Here is a 17055-nt window from a genome sequence, read left to right on the forward strand (position 1 = left end):
GGTAGACACAAACCCCAGTCAATGACAGCTGCAGGTGATTTGTTTGGCAAGAGATCAGTCAGTGCTGTTGACACGGCTTGTGAGACAGGGTTTCACTAGAAAGGTGACCATTCATCAAGAAATTCACTCCTCTGGCAGCAAGGAGAGAGGATACTGCCAACCTGTTAAGAAGTCATTGCAGCAGGTATGTTTTCCCTGATGGGTGAGTTATGCCACAGCATAATTGAACCATTGCCTTTGTAAGGGTACTGATTTTCCACTTAAGCACAACATGAACGTGTTTGCCCCATGCCTCGTGTGCCACTAGAGAACACTCCCACCAGAGAAACACCTGTGAAGCAAACTCTGCAGTGCTCAGCTCCCTCCTACTTCTCATCATATTTTACCTCAGAAAAAGCAACCAAACCCCACAAACTGTGCACTACTCAAAAAAATCTCAGTCATCCTTGTCACAATCAACTCACACAAATTCATATTAGTTCAGTTACCTGCAGCATTAAATGCACTGCAATTGCCAAAAATTGGTGTTCACTGAGGGGGTCAACAAAAGTTAACTTTTCTGACCATAATGGTCATTCTGGTACAGTAGTATGGCTGATGCTGCCAGTGTGGTAACCATGTATGTGTCCAAAGATGCATATTAGAGAGAGAGAAGAGAGTAAAGGTAAGTAGGAAGGCCACAAGGGGTGTTGCCCTCCGTGTCAGTGACCAGCTGGAGCACATGGAGCTCTGCCTGGGGATGGGTGAGGAGCCAACCAAGAGCTTATGGGTCAGAGCTAAAGGGAGGGCAGGGAGAGATGACACTGGAGTGGGGGTCTGCAGCAGGCACCCAAACAGGAAGACAGAACAGATGACAGATAGAAGCATTCTCACATTCACAAGCCCTGCTCCTCACAAGGGACTTCAACCACCCTGATATTTTTTGGACTTCAGCTGGTTAATATCACCTCCTCCCAGCTCCTGGAAACTATGCTAAGGCACCTGGAAAATAAGGAGACTATTGGTGACAGCCAATATGACGTCACTAAGGGCAAACTGTGCCTGAAAAATCTGATGGCCTTCTACAGAGGGGTTACAGTGTTGGTGGATAAGGGAGGAGCGAGTGACACAATCCAGCTGAACTTGTGCAAGGTGTTCTTTAAACTCTCACACATGACATTCTTGGCTCTAAACTGGAAAGACATGGATTTGACAGATGGACCACTCAGTGGATAAAGAATCGTCTGGATGGTTGTACTCAAAGAGCTGTGGTCAGTAGCTTGATGTCCAAGTGGAGAACAGTGACCAGTGGCATTCCTCAGGGGTCAGTATTGGGACAGCACCGTTTAACATTGCCAGTGACATGGAACAGTGGGACTGAGCACATCCTCAGCAAGCGTGCTGGTGACACCAAGTGGCTGGTACAGCTATGAACTACATTCTTACCACTTCAAAACTAGAAATACGAAAGCTACCTTCTGAAATAGAAGAAATCAAACTATGTCAAAGGGGGAACACTATAATCATTTTTCATATAACTGTTTCTCACTTTCAGTAGACATTATTACAGAGGATCGTGGTATTTTTTATCACTGTCGTGCCTCAAGAGAAATCCAGATGCTAAAAAAATTATACCCTAAAATGAAACCATCAGGCATCAGCTGCTTGTATCTGTGGCATCTATCTTCTGTAATATCTGCCTTCATGTGCTTTTAAAAAAATGTATTTTAAGATGATGCATATGAATGAGAGTTCTTCTGAGACTCCCTGCTAGCATTTACATTTCTTAATATCTGCTAACTTGATAGAAATATTTTAGAACTGCAGAGTTACAATATAGGCCTGAGAAACTTGCTGGAGAGAAATACATTACTTTGTACATATAGCTGATGCTGAAGATACCTTATTGCAAAAGAACTTAGATTAAAATCAAATCTTTCCAGTCTCAGCAGTCAGATCTCAGCTCAGCTGAGTTGCAAATGAGCAACCTAAATAACAGGCAACACAACACTGACTGATATCACACAGTCTCATATGCACTGGGGAGGTGGCTGGAGTATGGGGAGTCTCCTGGGAGAAACAAAGGCATTTCAAATGGATCACACTGCAGTGGTGAAGAATTTAACTAAGGCTCTGTAAAAGAATTCAACTCAGCTGAATTCACTTACCACCTGTACACAGTTATGAAGTGATACTTGCTGTCTCCCTGTTTCTATTTGTTGTAATTTATGTAGAAAAGCAATATCATTTTCAGTTCAGACTTATTTTTTCAGCTTTGGTCATGAGACAAACCTATCACTTGGAAGCTGTCAAGTAAAAGCAGATTTTTGGGTATGACTAGAAAACCAATGTTAGCATTACAGACCTAAAGTACACCTTTTTGGAGAAGGTGAGGAAGAACACTTCATGTTGGAAGGGACCCATAAAGATCATTGGGTCCAACTCCCTGCTCCTCACAGGACTACCTAAATTGAAATCATAACTAACCACATCATTCGGACCCTCCTTGAACTTTGACAGGATTGGTGCTGTGACTACTTCCCTAGGGAACCTGTTCCAGGGACTGACCACCCTCTCAGGAACAGCTTTTTCCTGAAGTCCAACCTGATATTTGTCTGATGCAGCTTCATTTGATTTCCTTGAGCCCTATCACTGGTCATCAGAAAGAGAAGATCAGTACCTCCCCTTCCACCATCCCCCTTGAGTAACTTGTAGGCTGTGATGAGGTCACCCCTCAGCCTGCCCTATAAGGGCATCAGATGTAGTAAAGTCTGAGAAAGGAATAAGCAAAAATTGGCCTCTGTACCATGAGAAGGAAAAAAATTAATCAAACAATTACCCACATGGTCATTACTGGATGCTTGCTCAAGTACTGAATGTAGTCAGTTCTCTAAGCTGATGGACTGGTGAGAACCTGTAGAGTAGGTCACTTAAGTATATATTTGGAAAAAACACTGAGAACTAGCATGCATTATTCAGAAGTTGTGGCAGCTGCTCATTGCTGGGCATAAGAAATAATATAATCCTACAAATTCCACCTGGTAGAAAACCTCTGCATTTGCTTAGAGCAGAGGCTGCTGCAGAGACCTAAAATAGAGACCAATAGTATGTTCAAATGAGGTTTATTATATAAACCAGTTAAATCAAACTAACCCATTAAAGCAATTAAATCTCCATCAACATTTGAATGCAGATTAATGATGTCCAATGGAATTGGCACTACACAACTGACTTAATTTTTAGAAAGGTAACCCAGAATGCCCAATCACTCACCCAAAAAGACTCTTGAGCTCAGGGAGGTAGCTTGAATGGTGTTCCCAGCCAGGGGGATAATCCCTCAATGCAGAAGCTCTGTTCTAAGGAAAACAAAACTAACAGCCCCCTTGGTGGGGCTCCTTTTATACCCTAGCCAAATCTGCTCTGTGGTCAAATACACACCTGAAGCCAGCAATTACAAGAGTGAGGTCAACTGTAGGTCACCAGCTGGGGAGCCTTGATCCTGCTAGGGCAGGTGCACCTGCCACACTTCCCCTGCCCAACCCTAACCCTAGGCCAGTATACCTTGTTTTATGGGGATTCCAGAGCTGCTGGGCTGTGCAGGAATGAAGTTATCGGATACACAGATTTTGAGAAGCAAAAGAAATCTCCAGCCCATCACTCTCTGTACACAAATCTTAGTTTGTGGGTCTGGATTCAAGATGTTGAGCTCTCATAAGTTCATATTGCTTTTAGCACAGTTAAGGTTGGAATCCCTGGAAAGTTTTTTGGGATGTTTGCTTGTTTCTCCTTTATTCTAAAGCAAATTTTGGTTTTGAAACATGACAATAATCCAAACAATAATGTCAAGGATATTATTCTGTTTCTTTCATTTAGTATTGAGATACAATCTTTAAAATTAATAAGATCTTGAAATTCAGTGATCCTACACAGTTTGGCTTAAAGAAATGGCTTTTGCAATTTTCTCACCTTACCATTTTTAGATTGGTTTTCTGTGACAAGTGGATCTTCTTAAAATAAATGTCTTGTTTAACTTTTAGACCATGCTAAGCCTTCTGACAGCTTAATCAAAAACTGATATCTTCATGGCTAACAAAACAGATTATCCATTTGAGTAGTTTGTATTTGTCTGTGCTTGGATTAACAAAAGCTTAATCCTTTGCAATCCTCATCCCACCCAGGGATTCACAATGCTATATAGAGTTCAAGTCAGCACAGAAATGGGATACTGGTAAGAAAGCAGTTGTCTTATCTCTGAAGGCTGTTCTGTGGCAGTTCTTCTAGAGGCATCCACAATGGCTTGGGTAGGCATCAGACACATTATCAATAAGAACAGAATTCCTACCTGTCTTGAGAAACAGAGAGGTGAATTTAATTATTTGTATTTCTTGGAGCTGAGTGATGAGTGTATGAGTTGCTACTCAATTCTGTCTTCTGTTGGGTTTGTTTGTTGTTTTGTCCTTTTCGCCTGCCTTGAAAATATACATGGTTTGTGTACTTAATACTTTTTACTTGTTAGAGACATTTGTTCAGTGGGTTCAATCAACCTTTGCCAAAGTAATGATCCCTTTCAGAATAGCAGGGCAGACTCATATTCTGGTGCTTTTGATTTCCAGGATCCACTAAAGAGAAGTTTATGCAGCTGTGAATTTAGCTTTATAAATCACTTTGAAGCAGAAATTTGATCCTAAGTAAAAGTACCATAGGTTGATTCTCCCCTCACCTACACATGTACTCCACAAGTCCATCTGCTTCAGTGAACCTACTTCTATTTTTATAGCTTGGCTTCCTGTAGAAGAAAACCTTATTTACAAGTGCCCCCTTCCCTAGTAATATCTACTTCATTGGCTGATGCAGGCTTGATCTGAGAAAGGGACCACGGACTTAAGATTTTTAAGTTTTATGAAAGCAAATGGCTACTAGAATAGGGGAAGTCTTTTGAAGTGAACTCACACTGTATTATTACACACATGATAAATGGATGTAGAGGTAAGTCCCCAACTACACACAAATACTAAAGCAGTTATTGAAAATATATACACGTACCTCCACATCAGACTGCTGGGATAGCACTGAACTTGTGAGTAATACTTGCACGAGAAAGAGATGTGAGATGCCTCCCCTGAGGTTTCCTGTCTTTCGCTCAGAAGCTGCAACTAAGCTCCAGCTCTTACCCTTGGTCCCTGTCTGAGCTATGCTGCAGCTGTGCCCATGCCCACCCCTGCCCCTTGCAGAAGCTGGCCTTACGCTGCTGACTGGACTTCTTGGCTTAGTTTTAGATTTACCTCATTATTATGGCAGACACACAGAGCCATCTTATCCGAGCTTCTCTCGAGATGAGGGAGGACTAAGGATTGCATCTGGGTTTCCTCCACTTTTGGGAAGTTCAGAAAAGACAAAACTATTCTCTAATTTTTTTTTCCCCACAGAAAATCAAATGTGATTTTTGAGACATTAAGCTATCACTGTGATTTTTGAGACATTACTTTTCTGTGCGTGAGTGTGACTGTTCACTCAGCTCCTGCTGGGTGTTTGTCTAATGCAACTCACGTTAAATCTGGAGGTATGCTGGGAGTGGTATCACCAGGCAGGCAGGAGAGGTGGCCAGAAAGGGCTAAAACGCTGTTTTGCAGCCATTATCACCTATAAATTGCTCTGCCCTGCAGCCATCATTCTGTATGTTGATTTTTGAATATTGAATATTGATTGTCTGGCCATTTTGTAAGAATTTACTACCTCATGGAAATGGTATAGAAAAAACTTCCAATCAGCTTATGCAAAATGCTTTTGAAAGGAAATCAACCCCAGCTTGACTGGTGAGACTTTTGTGCTTCAGTGAATGCCCACACTGTAATGGAAGAGGCAAGATGAGCACTCAGGTAACTAAATTTGCTCATAGATGCACAAGTTAAAAGCTAAAGGTAATAAGTTATGAGTTGAACATTATGAATTAGATAACTTGTGAGTGACAAATCTCATGACTTAAGTGATGAATTAGTGCATTCACGAAAGACTAACCTGTGCAAAGGGGATTGAGCCCTTGCTTGTCATCTTTGTTTGATACATTTCTTAGTGTGTTTGTAAAATAAAGTTTAATTTACAGAGTGCATTGCTCTGTAAATTTGAGAGATCCAAATGTACTGTGACAGCGGGCAAAGAACCAGTGCTACAGACTAGGGCTAGAGGATATTGTCCTACTAAAGTGGCTGTCTAGTGGATGAATTGTAGAGTGGCACCTTGGCCACTCCTGTTCACTAATGATCCTGTTATATGTCTTCCAAAGTCAAAGATATTAACTCCAGCTTCCTGAGCAGGTTAGATTTGAATGGTAATAGTCCTCTTATTTAAAATCTCTTCTAGAGTTAAGCACACATAATTTATAACTTTCTTTTAATATCTTATTAGATAAAAGACTCTTATAAACCAATAGAGATACACATTCCTGGGAAAAGTTAAAAAAAAAGAAGTCTTTTTGAGGCGCACTTTCTGCTTCTCTGACAATATCTGAATGTGAAATGGGATCAGAGGTCACTAATATTACTGGAAGAATGTGTGGGAGAAGAAGCATAAGCCATCCTGCAAATAAACAAAAAGATACTCAAAATGCTATAAACTGGAGGAAGACAATTTTCACCTTACCTTTATCTGAAGACTAGTTATTTACCTTGCAGTTCTGTCTTCCATGCAACAATCAAGAATGATTATTAAGAAAATTTAGTATCCCTGAGTACTCTTCCCTGTTATTCTGTTATTTCCCCTGTTCTGCCTACCATAGTTGAGGGACTGTAGGACACGCTGTGTTCTGACTGGACCTTTCACTAGGATGACACAAAGAGAGTTTATTAGCCATTCAAAATAGCCAGCAGAGTAGCTTCTCAAATATCTACAGAGATGCATTTTAAGGAACTCGAAGTAATAGATTTGGGTGAGCTCAGAACACTGTTAGCTCTTGCTAAAAGGAGCTCAGCTTTTTATTGCTCCTCCGCAAAGCTGAGGTGGACTGCACACATAGGGCTGGAAGTGATGAAACCACAAATATGTGGTCCTGTTGTCTGATGATAAAGTGCAGAGTTATACATTTAGGAATTTAGAATATGGATGACTTGGTGACTGGGGATGGTAACGTGCAGCTCTTTGCTGTATACTGCTCTAGAATTTAGTGAAACTTGCATGGATAAAGTATTGGTCACACTCTTCTCTGCCTAACCTCTGAAGAAACTTTCCATAATCTACAATAAGGATTACAAAATTAAATATACCATACTTCCCCTTTTTTTCCCCAACTAGTAACAAACCAAATCAAAGCAGTGGTTTGGATTGAACTTCCATGAGTCCTGCTGGAAGCAGTAAAAGTACAGCTTCCCAAATATACAACCTATGAAATCCATAAACTGCAACAGAGAACTAAAGAATTCCTATTAAAAGTTGCTTTGCAAATAAAGCAGTGCTTTTTCTATAGGATAACTTGCAGCAAACTTTTATCTTTTACTCCGAATAGAGCAGAAGTGTCAGTGTTGTTGTCTTTTTATTCTTTCTCCCCAAGCAGCAAGAAATCTGGCATTCTGATTGCAAATGCTCTTAGGTCTACCCCGAGTGTGCCACATAAATGATGCCTGAAGTCCATGACAGTTTATTCTATCCTGGGGTTTCCATCCCCAGGAACTGAAAATTCTTCTGATGAAATAGAAGAATTTTTCAAGGAGAAATGCAAGACGAGCCTTTGTGCAGGGCTCCCATGGAGGGAAGGGTATTTCAGCAGCGACAGCCCCTGAGCTGTGAAGTACCACGTCCAGCTGGCAGATGGAGACGTTTGCAAGCGCTGAACCCAGAGCTTGGGAAGTGCAGGTCTCGCTTAGCCCTGCAGGCAGTTAGAGAAATGACCTGTGCGTTCAGCAGGATGCTTTCTCCCAGAAATACGGACAGGTACACGCCATCAGCACTCGCTGGCAATGTCTGGTGTAACTCCCCGTGACTGACAGGGACACTTGCTGCCGGCCCATGTCAGCACCCTGGACCTAGGAGCTGCTGCAGGCTCCTCATTCCCTCTGTACGCAATCTGCTTTTGCAGTGGAAAAGGCAAATGGCGATGGTCCCGGTGAAGATGACAGTGAGGGCAATGGCAAAAGGTGGCGCTGCGTTCCTGGGCAGTTGCTTTATGTCTTTACCTCGCTACTTAAAGCACCTTCTATTTTGCGGGTTAAATGTTGAACACAGCAGTTCACACTGCTATATTCTTGCAATTGCCCTTAAGCTTACCGGCTTTTCAGAAGGGGGAGAGCTTCACAGAAGCTGGCAGTGCTCCTGTCATCAGCTGGCAGGCATCAATGGAACCTTACAACCACGGATGTAACAAGGAGCAGCTTGGACCATAAACAAGCTGTCTAGATATGTACAAGTTACTCTTCAAGGGAATAGCTTTCTTTGGACGTGTGCACAATCTACTGCTCTTTAAATCCTCAGGACACTGAAATCATGAAATTTTCACCAAAACATCCAGCTGAGTTTGTCCTGAGAAACAGAAGTCCTTGCAGCCCAAGCAGTGCCTGTTTCCTTTTCCCCACACAACACACACTGCCCCAAGAACTACAAAGCTTATGCCTTTAGCATTTTTTCTCTGCCAAATCAATGACTTCAGTGTGATGAAAAGAACGAATGCTTCTGACTGATCCAACAAAGAGTTTTATTTCCACCTGTTACAAGAAGTTTTGGTCTACCAGCTGAGTCCAACATAGATGAGCAAACAGACTTGACCATACTTAAATCAACAATTTATTTAGAATTAAATTCAGGAAAAAATGGAGCTGTATACAATGAGAACTGTATACATGAAGCAAAAAGTCTTTCTGCCACCTATTCACCAAAATCCATCTGAATCTGTGCTGAGAAACAGAAGTACTCATAAATAAATGGGATGATATTGTCTGTGAGTGAGTTGTCTGCTGCAGGCTGGACAAGCCCCGGTAACCTCAATGGCAGCATGGAGGCATTGACTGCAGAAGATATGGCCACACCGGGTTGCCAAAACCAGTCGTTGACTTCGCAGAATCTGGATGAAAGGAAACCACAACATGTATTGGGAGGAAAGGATTCAAGTTTGCTGCTCTTGTTGGCACCAGGCCAATAGGACTTGGAGGATCTGGAATCAGTCCGTTACTGCTAGCGTAATGGGGGACCCACGGATCTGTCAGTGCCATCTTGGCAAGGGTTTTTCCCTCTACGTCCACCACCAAGAAGTGATTTTCAGAGCCCCATAGCAAGGTCTGTGCTTCCAGCCAGTTGCCCGTAGCATCCCACATAAGACAGCTGAGTTGTGCAGCTCCCCCTCTGCCCCGTTCCCCCTCCCACAAAGCAGAAAGGATGACAACATGTGGAGCCTTACCTTTGTGTACAAATCCGTGCAAATTCGACAACAAATAGTCCCTGGTGGCCATGGACTAGAGAGAACAGATCTAGAAAGAACAAGCAGCCATTACTATCGCTGGGCATTGAGGGTTACTGATACATAAAACATCACATAATCATCTGACTGCACTGAGTAGCCATGATGCATTTCTTTTGAAGAACCCTGCAAATCTGTAACTCTCTCAGTTTGCTGCATGTAATGAGGAGTTCAGAGCTCCCTGTCCTAAAGGAAACAGCATCTTGGTTTTCAATGGGAGACAGATGCAGTCAGCCACCCTGCTCTAGGATTTGAATTAACAGCAGTCTCCAGCACTGGGCAGCCTATGTATGGCAGCATTAACCTCCAACAGGTCATCAGTAACAGCTTTGTAACTGAAGGATTTAGCTATCCTCTGGGAACTCTTCACCCCAGAAGGGAATGAGGTCTGACACTACAGCGTAACACTGCAGATGGCTCTGGCAAGCTCCAGCCCCAGGAAGGACCCTTTGGTCAATGTTAAATGCTGCAGCTCTGAGCTCTTTCAGCCTCACCTGAACAGAGCAGGAAGGTGCATTCTGTAACGGAGAAGCTTGAGACCAAAGGAACACAATGTTCCTTTTTTAATATTTTCTCCTATGTTGCCTTTCAGTAACCCAAAAGGCTCAAAGCATACCAGTTTTATTTAAAACCGGCAGAGAATTTGCCCGGCTGCTGCCTGCTGGTCTCGTGATGCCAAGCCTCATCCATACCAATGAAAGTGTTGCTGTATCTAACATCACTACCAGAGCTTGGCATAAAAAGTAAATGTACATTGTGAGCTACGGCCTGTGACTTATCTCCCTTCCTTGCCATACCCCCACTCCCATCTTTAAGGTTGTATGCAAAGCTATGCATCTGTCTCGGGCTGCATTTTTCTCCTAAAGTGCAAATGGTATCATTTGATCATCATACAATACAGGATGTTATCCTCATTGAAAGAGGGAAATAAGTAGAGTAAGTGAAGGCCATTGCACTATAACTTAGTCCTATCTATATAAAATTTTTTTAAAAAGCAAATTCAGTGTTTGGTAGGTCATAAGGAATACATACTTTGATCTTGCAGTTTGCTCTTCTGGTGATACCTGTTGTTCAGATGCTGTAGCAGTCCCATACACATCATTGACTGTTGTTTCATCTTCAGCATATCTGCTCAGTACAGACCTGTCTGACTGTTGATGGCTTGTAAGTGAAAGATTTCTCATTTGTTGTATATACTCTGTAATTTAATTTTGATAAGTTAAAATTCTTATTCTCTCTCTCCCTCTCTCTTCCCCCCGGAACTATCCTTCAAATGCATTATCATAAATAGTCTGTAATGGTTCCTGTTTTAAATGAACTCTATTCACCTGGGTTAAATGCAATCTTAAACAAACTAGTTTCCCAAATATTAAGGCTGAAGCCTTCCAGACACTTTCCAGACATTTCTGCTATGGACCAACACAAAGCATTTGCCCTATTCACCCTACAAACAGCTGAAAAGGTGACCCAAGACATTCTCAATGTATAAGTTCTATAGACTTACACTACCTGTGAATAAAGCTGCCCTGTAAAGGGAAGGTCCCTCACCCCATTCTTACTAAAAGTGTCTGCTGCAATCCTATGGCCAGGAAGGGCAACAATTGCTGTGTGATAGTGGAGAGAGAGGGCTGCAGTCAAGTTTCCAAGGAGCATGGTGACACAGCACATACACAACAAAAAGGCCTGGTAAAACACAGAGTGCTTTATTCAGAAACCTTCATAAGAGATTGAAGAGATGCCTAAATCTAAAACTATATATTCCAGAGCTGTTGTGCTTCCTTGTTGCTGTATGATGCTAAACTGCTGCACTCTCTTTGTCTGTGTTAAACCAAACCTCCCCACTCAAAGGCAGTTTCTATCAGATGAGTCTTGTTAAGAACAGTTCTCGGAATTTATAAAGTGGTTTAAAGTCTCCTTAGAAATTGTCATCATCTCTCTCCTGAGTTAAGGTAACTTGACAATGGAGTTATATTGCCCAAGTTAAAAGGAGATCAGTTTTTAATGGCCTGCTCTATAGCATCCAAAGGGTCAAGAAATATTGTTTGTTTTTTAACTCTCAGAAACCACAGGCAACTCTGCAACTCCACAGTCCATGTAACAATAATCAAGTACTAATCAATCAAAATTACAGAAAGTGTCCCCAAATTAAAGTTCCTTTCTGCATAAATATTCAGCTACAACTTTTATTTGCAGGGATTTTCTAGTGTGCCTGATAGTGGCTATCAGGTTCAGATTGGATCCATTCTCTAAGATGCTGCACAGAGGCTTTAGCATTGTACTTTCATTTTGCTAAATGCAGTTTCAATTCCTGCTCCTCAAGTTTGTTGAAAAAGACAAACAAAACATAATAATTATGCTTAAGACATTTCCATTATCAACTGTAAAATGTCAACTCACCTTCAGGAAGCTTCATCAATGCATATGGGAAGGGAGAGAAAAGAAAATACAATTAGACTTTGGTCTGCACCCCTGGTGCAGCACCAGCTCAGTGAAGCAGTTACAACAGCACAGGGGAAGAATGCTATCAACCTCCTATTTTGGTTAAGTACACTCAAACTAGTAGTCAATTAGCTGCTACCCTGAAAACAAGTAATAGGTTGCTACTGGTTCTGCTCCCTCTGTTGCAAAAGGGCAGAAAACAGAGGCAGCTTAAGAACCATTGGAAGACCCTCCTCCCAGCTCCTCAGTTTCAGTTCTCTAATTGGATTTGGGCTGAAAGTATTACTTTCCCTCTTTCTCCCTCAAATGGGCAAATTCAGCTGTGTTAGCCCCAAACACTTTGTGTTAAATGAACAGCTGCTGAAGAAAGGAAACCACAACGGTGATTGGGAGTAAAGAATTCCAGTTTGCTGCTGTACTGGCACCAGGGAAATAGGACTTCGAGTATCTGCCAGTTACTCCTAGAACAATAAGGAACCCTCAGTTCTTAGAGTGCCATCTTGGCAAGGGTTTCCCCCTCTACATACACCATGAAGAAGTGACTTGGAGTGACGTGCTAGTTGGAGCTTCGAAGTAAGGTCTGTGCTTCAAGCCAGCTGCCCATAGCACCCCACATTAGCCAACTGAGAGGTACAGCTCCCCCCTCTGCCCCTTCCCCCCGACAAAGCAGAAAGGATGACAACATGTGGATCTTTACCTCTGAGCTCATATCCACCCAAACTGGAGAACTAACAGGACCTGTTGGCCATGTGCTACAGAGAACAGAACCAGAAAAAACATGCAGCCACTAATTTTACTGTGCATCAAGGGTTACCAATACATAAAATGTCAGAAATTAAAACATCCCCTATTCAGATTTAGCATCATCCCACCCCAGCAACAAAATTATTCCAAGAACTATTATGTACTGCAAGCATTTCAATATATCTCAAGTCATAGTGTAAGATACATTCAATAATGCCTTTATGAACAAAGAAGAAAGGTTCCTACTGGATTTTGGTGCTTTTGGTTTGGTTTTTTGGTGGTGTGGGAAATATCCCTCTTTTTAAATTTAGAAAGACGGCATAAACTCAGGGAACAAAGAAACAAGGAAGAATTTATTCAACACGTTGGGTCTTTCTCGCACCGAGTTTCCAAGGGAAAGATCCCTTCGGTTTAAATTCCATACATTTTATAGTTTCACAAAATCCCCACCCTTTTCAGATAAGCTTAATATATTCTTTTTTGCCTAAAAAGGTTTCTTTTCTCTGAAAAGGGGCTTTCCCTTCTTTCCAATTGGCCACTGGACATCCTCTGTGAAAAATGATAGATCTTCCTTTGTTCTTAGCCCAAAGAGAGAAGAGAAATCCCTGTGAACAAAATTCTCACATGGTCCCCAAAAATTTTAATTTTTTGGAATTTTTATATTTCCCTTATCAGGCCAAAAAAGTCCTTTGACCTAGTCCCAGCCTGAGACTTGAATATCTTACAACTTTGTGATATGCCTATAAAAAACCATATTTTTATTTCTCACAGTGGTTTCTTTTGTTTTGTTTTGTGGGGTTTTTTTCTGTTTAATTAGTTCTTTTCCAGGCAGGCCTCTATATTCCAGCTCAAAAATTTTCACACAGAATCAAACAGAACCCAAAAGCTTGGCAAAAACCTGTTTGTATGTGTATCAGAAACTAGACTTTAGAGACATTTTATCTGTCACATACCCATTAATATTTCTTGGTTCCTCTTCATTGTCACTCATTGTCACTACTGAATTATCTGCTGCTCTGGAAACAAGTGGGTGCTGCTGGTTTTAGTCCTGCTGCTGCAATGGAGTAGAAATGGAAGTAGCTTAGGAGCCACCTGAAGCCTCTCCTCCCTGCTCCCCTGTTTCAATTCCCTAATTGATTTTGGGCTGTAGGTGTTTCATTCCCTCTCTCTCCCTCAAATAGGCAAATTCAGCTGTGATAGCCATAAGCACTCTGTATTAGATGAACTGCTGCTGAAAAAAAACCCCAACCCCAAGTCCACTATTATTTTTGTGGAACTTGAGCTGGGTCATGCAGATCCTTTTGTAAAAAAGCTTGAGGCCTTTTCCTATTCTTGCTAAATGTTTCTGCTTTACAAGGCAGCAGTGGCATCCCAAAACTGAGGGGATAAACTACACTGTGGGCTGGATCTTATTTACAGACTTCTTGGAGTAATAAACAGAACTCGTTTGTGCCCTGATCCACTACAATTATGCTTGGCACCTCAGTGACAGGCATACCTTAAACCAGCTAAACATTTCATATTTGTGAAGTCAAAGACTTCCTGTCCTCTCCTTTGCTTTTTCTTTAAATCACCGGCCTATGTCTTGGGTATCTCTAGAATAGTTTCAGCCTTAAATGGCATCTCCTTCTGTTAACATTACCCATGATTTGTAAATGTTCTCCCTGAGTTCTGAAGCAACAAGCTTTTTTAGATTACTCTCCACCCTCTGCAAGTGATAGACATGCTGAGGTGTTCATGAGTGCATTTGGAGTTGACTGGGAACTCTGTCTTAAGTGGTAAATCAGACCCTTGAGGTCAGGCTGCTCAGTCACATGCCAGAAGACAGGTCTGGGAGCACAAGAGACTGCAGGATGGAGAGAAGGGTGCCATTCACTGCTTACCACAACAGAACTATTGCCAGTTAGATTGGCTTGGAAGATTCACCTGTGAGATCTATGAATTCTTCACCAGCTGAAAAACAGAATGTTAGAATCAAGATCAGAGATGGCAGAGGAATGAAATGGGCTGCCATGGTGGAATACGGTGAGGTAAGATTCAAATGGTGTCCTGGTTCTCTTCAGGAACATGTCCAACATTTCACTCAAGCTTTGCCCTCAACAGTCCATACAGAGCATTACCAGCCCTGTCTTCCACAAGTGGCAGCACAAGAGGAGCAGTGGCTGAGCTCCTCACACAGTTCTGTTGCATGACAGCAGCTTGTGGGAGATAGGAATTAACAAAAGATTCACTTAACATAGGGGAATGTATATCACACAGAAAAACAAAACCAGAAACAAAAACACCAAAATGAGAATCAGAGGGTATTCTAATTTTGTGGTACCATGCTGTACATGTTCCCTTGAGGTAGAGGGCCCAGCTAATGACAAACTGCTGGAATATGCATTGAATGGTGCTGTGGGCCATTCCTACCTGAGTGCATCACATCAAGGAAAAGACATCACCTCTAATCTCTTACCATTGCCTCACCAAGGAAAAGCCTATCCCAACGGCTTGCAAATATCCCCTCACTCCAATATTCCCATTCCCGAGCCACCAGTTTCTGCCCAAAGCTAGAGGGGAAGTCCATGAGTCCCCACGGCAACCACTGGGTAACATTCCATGTCCAGGTAACAGGACACCCTCACGGAGTTCCAAAATGCCTTGGTTTGGAAGGGACCTCAAAGATTACCTGGTTCCAACCCCCTGCCATGGGTAGGGACCCCGTGCACTAAATGACGGTGCTCAGGGCCCTGTCCTGGAATGGGGCTTTCCAGGGATGGGGCATCCACAGCTTCTCTGGGCAGCCTGTTCCAGTATCTCACCACCCTCACAGTTCTCCCTAGTATCTAATCTAAATCTCCCCACATTTGGCTTAAAACCATTCCCTCTTTTCCTATCAGTCTCTGCCCACATAATAAATCATTCTGCCTTTCCTGCAGGCCTCCTTCAGGCACTGGAATGCCTCAATGAGGCCTGCTCCTCTCCAGGATGGACAGCCCCAGCTCTCCCGGCCTGGCTGTGGAGGAGAGGTGCTCCAGCCCTCTGAGGCCTCCTCCGGCCCTGCTCCAACAGGCACATCCTGCTTGTGCTGGGCCCCAGAGCTGGGGGCCATTCCAGGCGGGGCCTCATGAGGGCAAAGCAGAGGGAGACATTCACCTCCTCCCACCTTCGGCCTGAGGAATACTGTAGCCTTTCAGTGGCTAAAGAAATCCACACCCCACCCCCCCCATAAAATAACACTTGACAAGGTGTCACTTAATAGAAGTTGGTGGTTCAGGCTGCCAACACAAAGACAAAAGAAGGATTCAAGGCTGATGCTTTTGTGGGCTGTTTCTATCGCTGCACAACCTACCAGAGTCCAGAGATTGCTGCCTAGAGGTTTTTAAGTCTGGGCTTTTGCATGTGAAGCACTGGCTATAAACCGACAGGCCGCATGCACTAACTTGCTCCTTGAGCGCCGTGGGCGGACGTTTACTGAACAGCAGAGGACAAAACGGTCAACGGCAAATAGTCAGGCCTTCACTGAGGGAGAGGGGGGTCTTAGGATTTAGTATTTTCAAGACAAACCAGGCAGGATTTGGTAAGAGAGAAGTAGTATAACATCTGTTTCCTTCCAAAGACCCCCACACTGCACCGGGCAAAGTCTGTAAGTGAACTGTTGGAGAGTAAAGAGTATTAGACGTCAGATGAAAAGATAGGCTTCTCAAAGCTTTTTGGGGGCACAAAGAATAACAGAATATGCCAAGTTGGAAGGGACCCACAAGGAACATCGAGTCTAACTCCTGGCCCTGCACAGGACCAGCCCCACAGCACTGCTTTCCAGCATCTCATTCCCCAGTCTGAACATCCAGGGTTGCCCCATCCCAGGTGCAGAATCCAGAACTTTCCCTCACAGAAAAGAACTTTCCCATATGGAACTCCATATGGTTGGTGATTAACCAGCCCTCTCATTTGTCAAGGTGTCTCTACAAGGCCTCCTTGCCTTCGAGGGAGTCCACAGCTCCTCCCAGTTCTGTGTTGTCTGCAAACATGCTTAGTATCCTTCCCAGCCCTGCATCCGAGTCATTCAAGAAGGTGTGGAAGAGCACTGGGCCTAAGATGGAGCCCTGTGGAACCCCCTAGTGACTCCCTGTTCATGTGCTTCTGAGGCAAAAGAAAGGAAAAATATGGCTGAGACAGGGGAGAAGAAATAAACTACAAAGTGTCTCAGCTTTCTAAGAGTACTTCAGAATTGCCAGTAGATTGGTTTACATCAGCTGTGCTCTGCAGGTATAACCATGCACTTCTTGCAAGCTGGAGGAACTATTAGAAAGCATGGGACGTGTACTTCTGCAGCAGATTTCTGAGCAGGAGCCCATGAGTGACATCCCTCCACCACAGGAGACAGACAGAGCTGTTCCCAAACACCCCTTGTCATTTGCCACCCCAGCTTGAGGCTTCCAAGGCTGAAACTGAGCAAGACCCGCAGTAACTCA

The 17055-nt window shown here is 43.0% G+C and overlaps 1 protein-coding gene and 1 long non-coding RNA gene across 2 annotated transcripts; both read right to left on the bottom strand.

Annotated features, from left to right (window-relative positions):
- Positions 1-8667: 8667 nt before the first annotated feature.
- Positions 8668-13589, bottom strand: LOC108641872 (E3 ubiquitin-protein ligase RNF4-like). Its single transcript, XM_018085707.2, has 6 exons — positions 13552-13589; positions 12552-12606; positions 11813-11822; positions 10448-10613; positions 9356-9425; positions 8668-9022 (listed from the first exon to the last, which is right to left on the bottom strand). Exons 1-6 carry the CDS (start codon positions 13587-13589, stop codon positions 8873-8875), a joined length of 489 nt encoding a protein of 162 aa, XP_017941196.2. The 3' UTR covers positions 8668-8872.
- On the bottom strand, positions 13587-16211 carry LOC108641906. Its single transcript, XR_001922336.2, has 3 exons — positions 15933-16211; positions 14482-14551; positions 13587-13652 (listed from the first exon to the last, which is right to left on the bottom strand). It is a non-coding gene; the product is annotated as an uncharacterized LOC108641906 (long non-coding RNA).
- Between the last annotated feature and the right edge of the window lie 844 nt (positions 16212-17055).

This window comes from Manacus vitellinus, unplaced genomic scaffold (assembly GCF_001715985.3).
Source record: "Manacus vitellinus isolate BGI_N305 unplaced genomic scaffold, ASM171598v3 scaffold_0_pilon, whole genome shotgun sequence".
Lineage (NCBI taxonomy): Eukaryota > Metazoa > Chordata > Aves > Passeriformes > Pipridae > Manacus > Manacus vitellinus.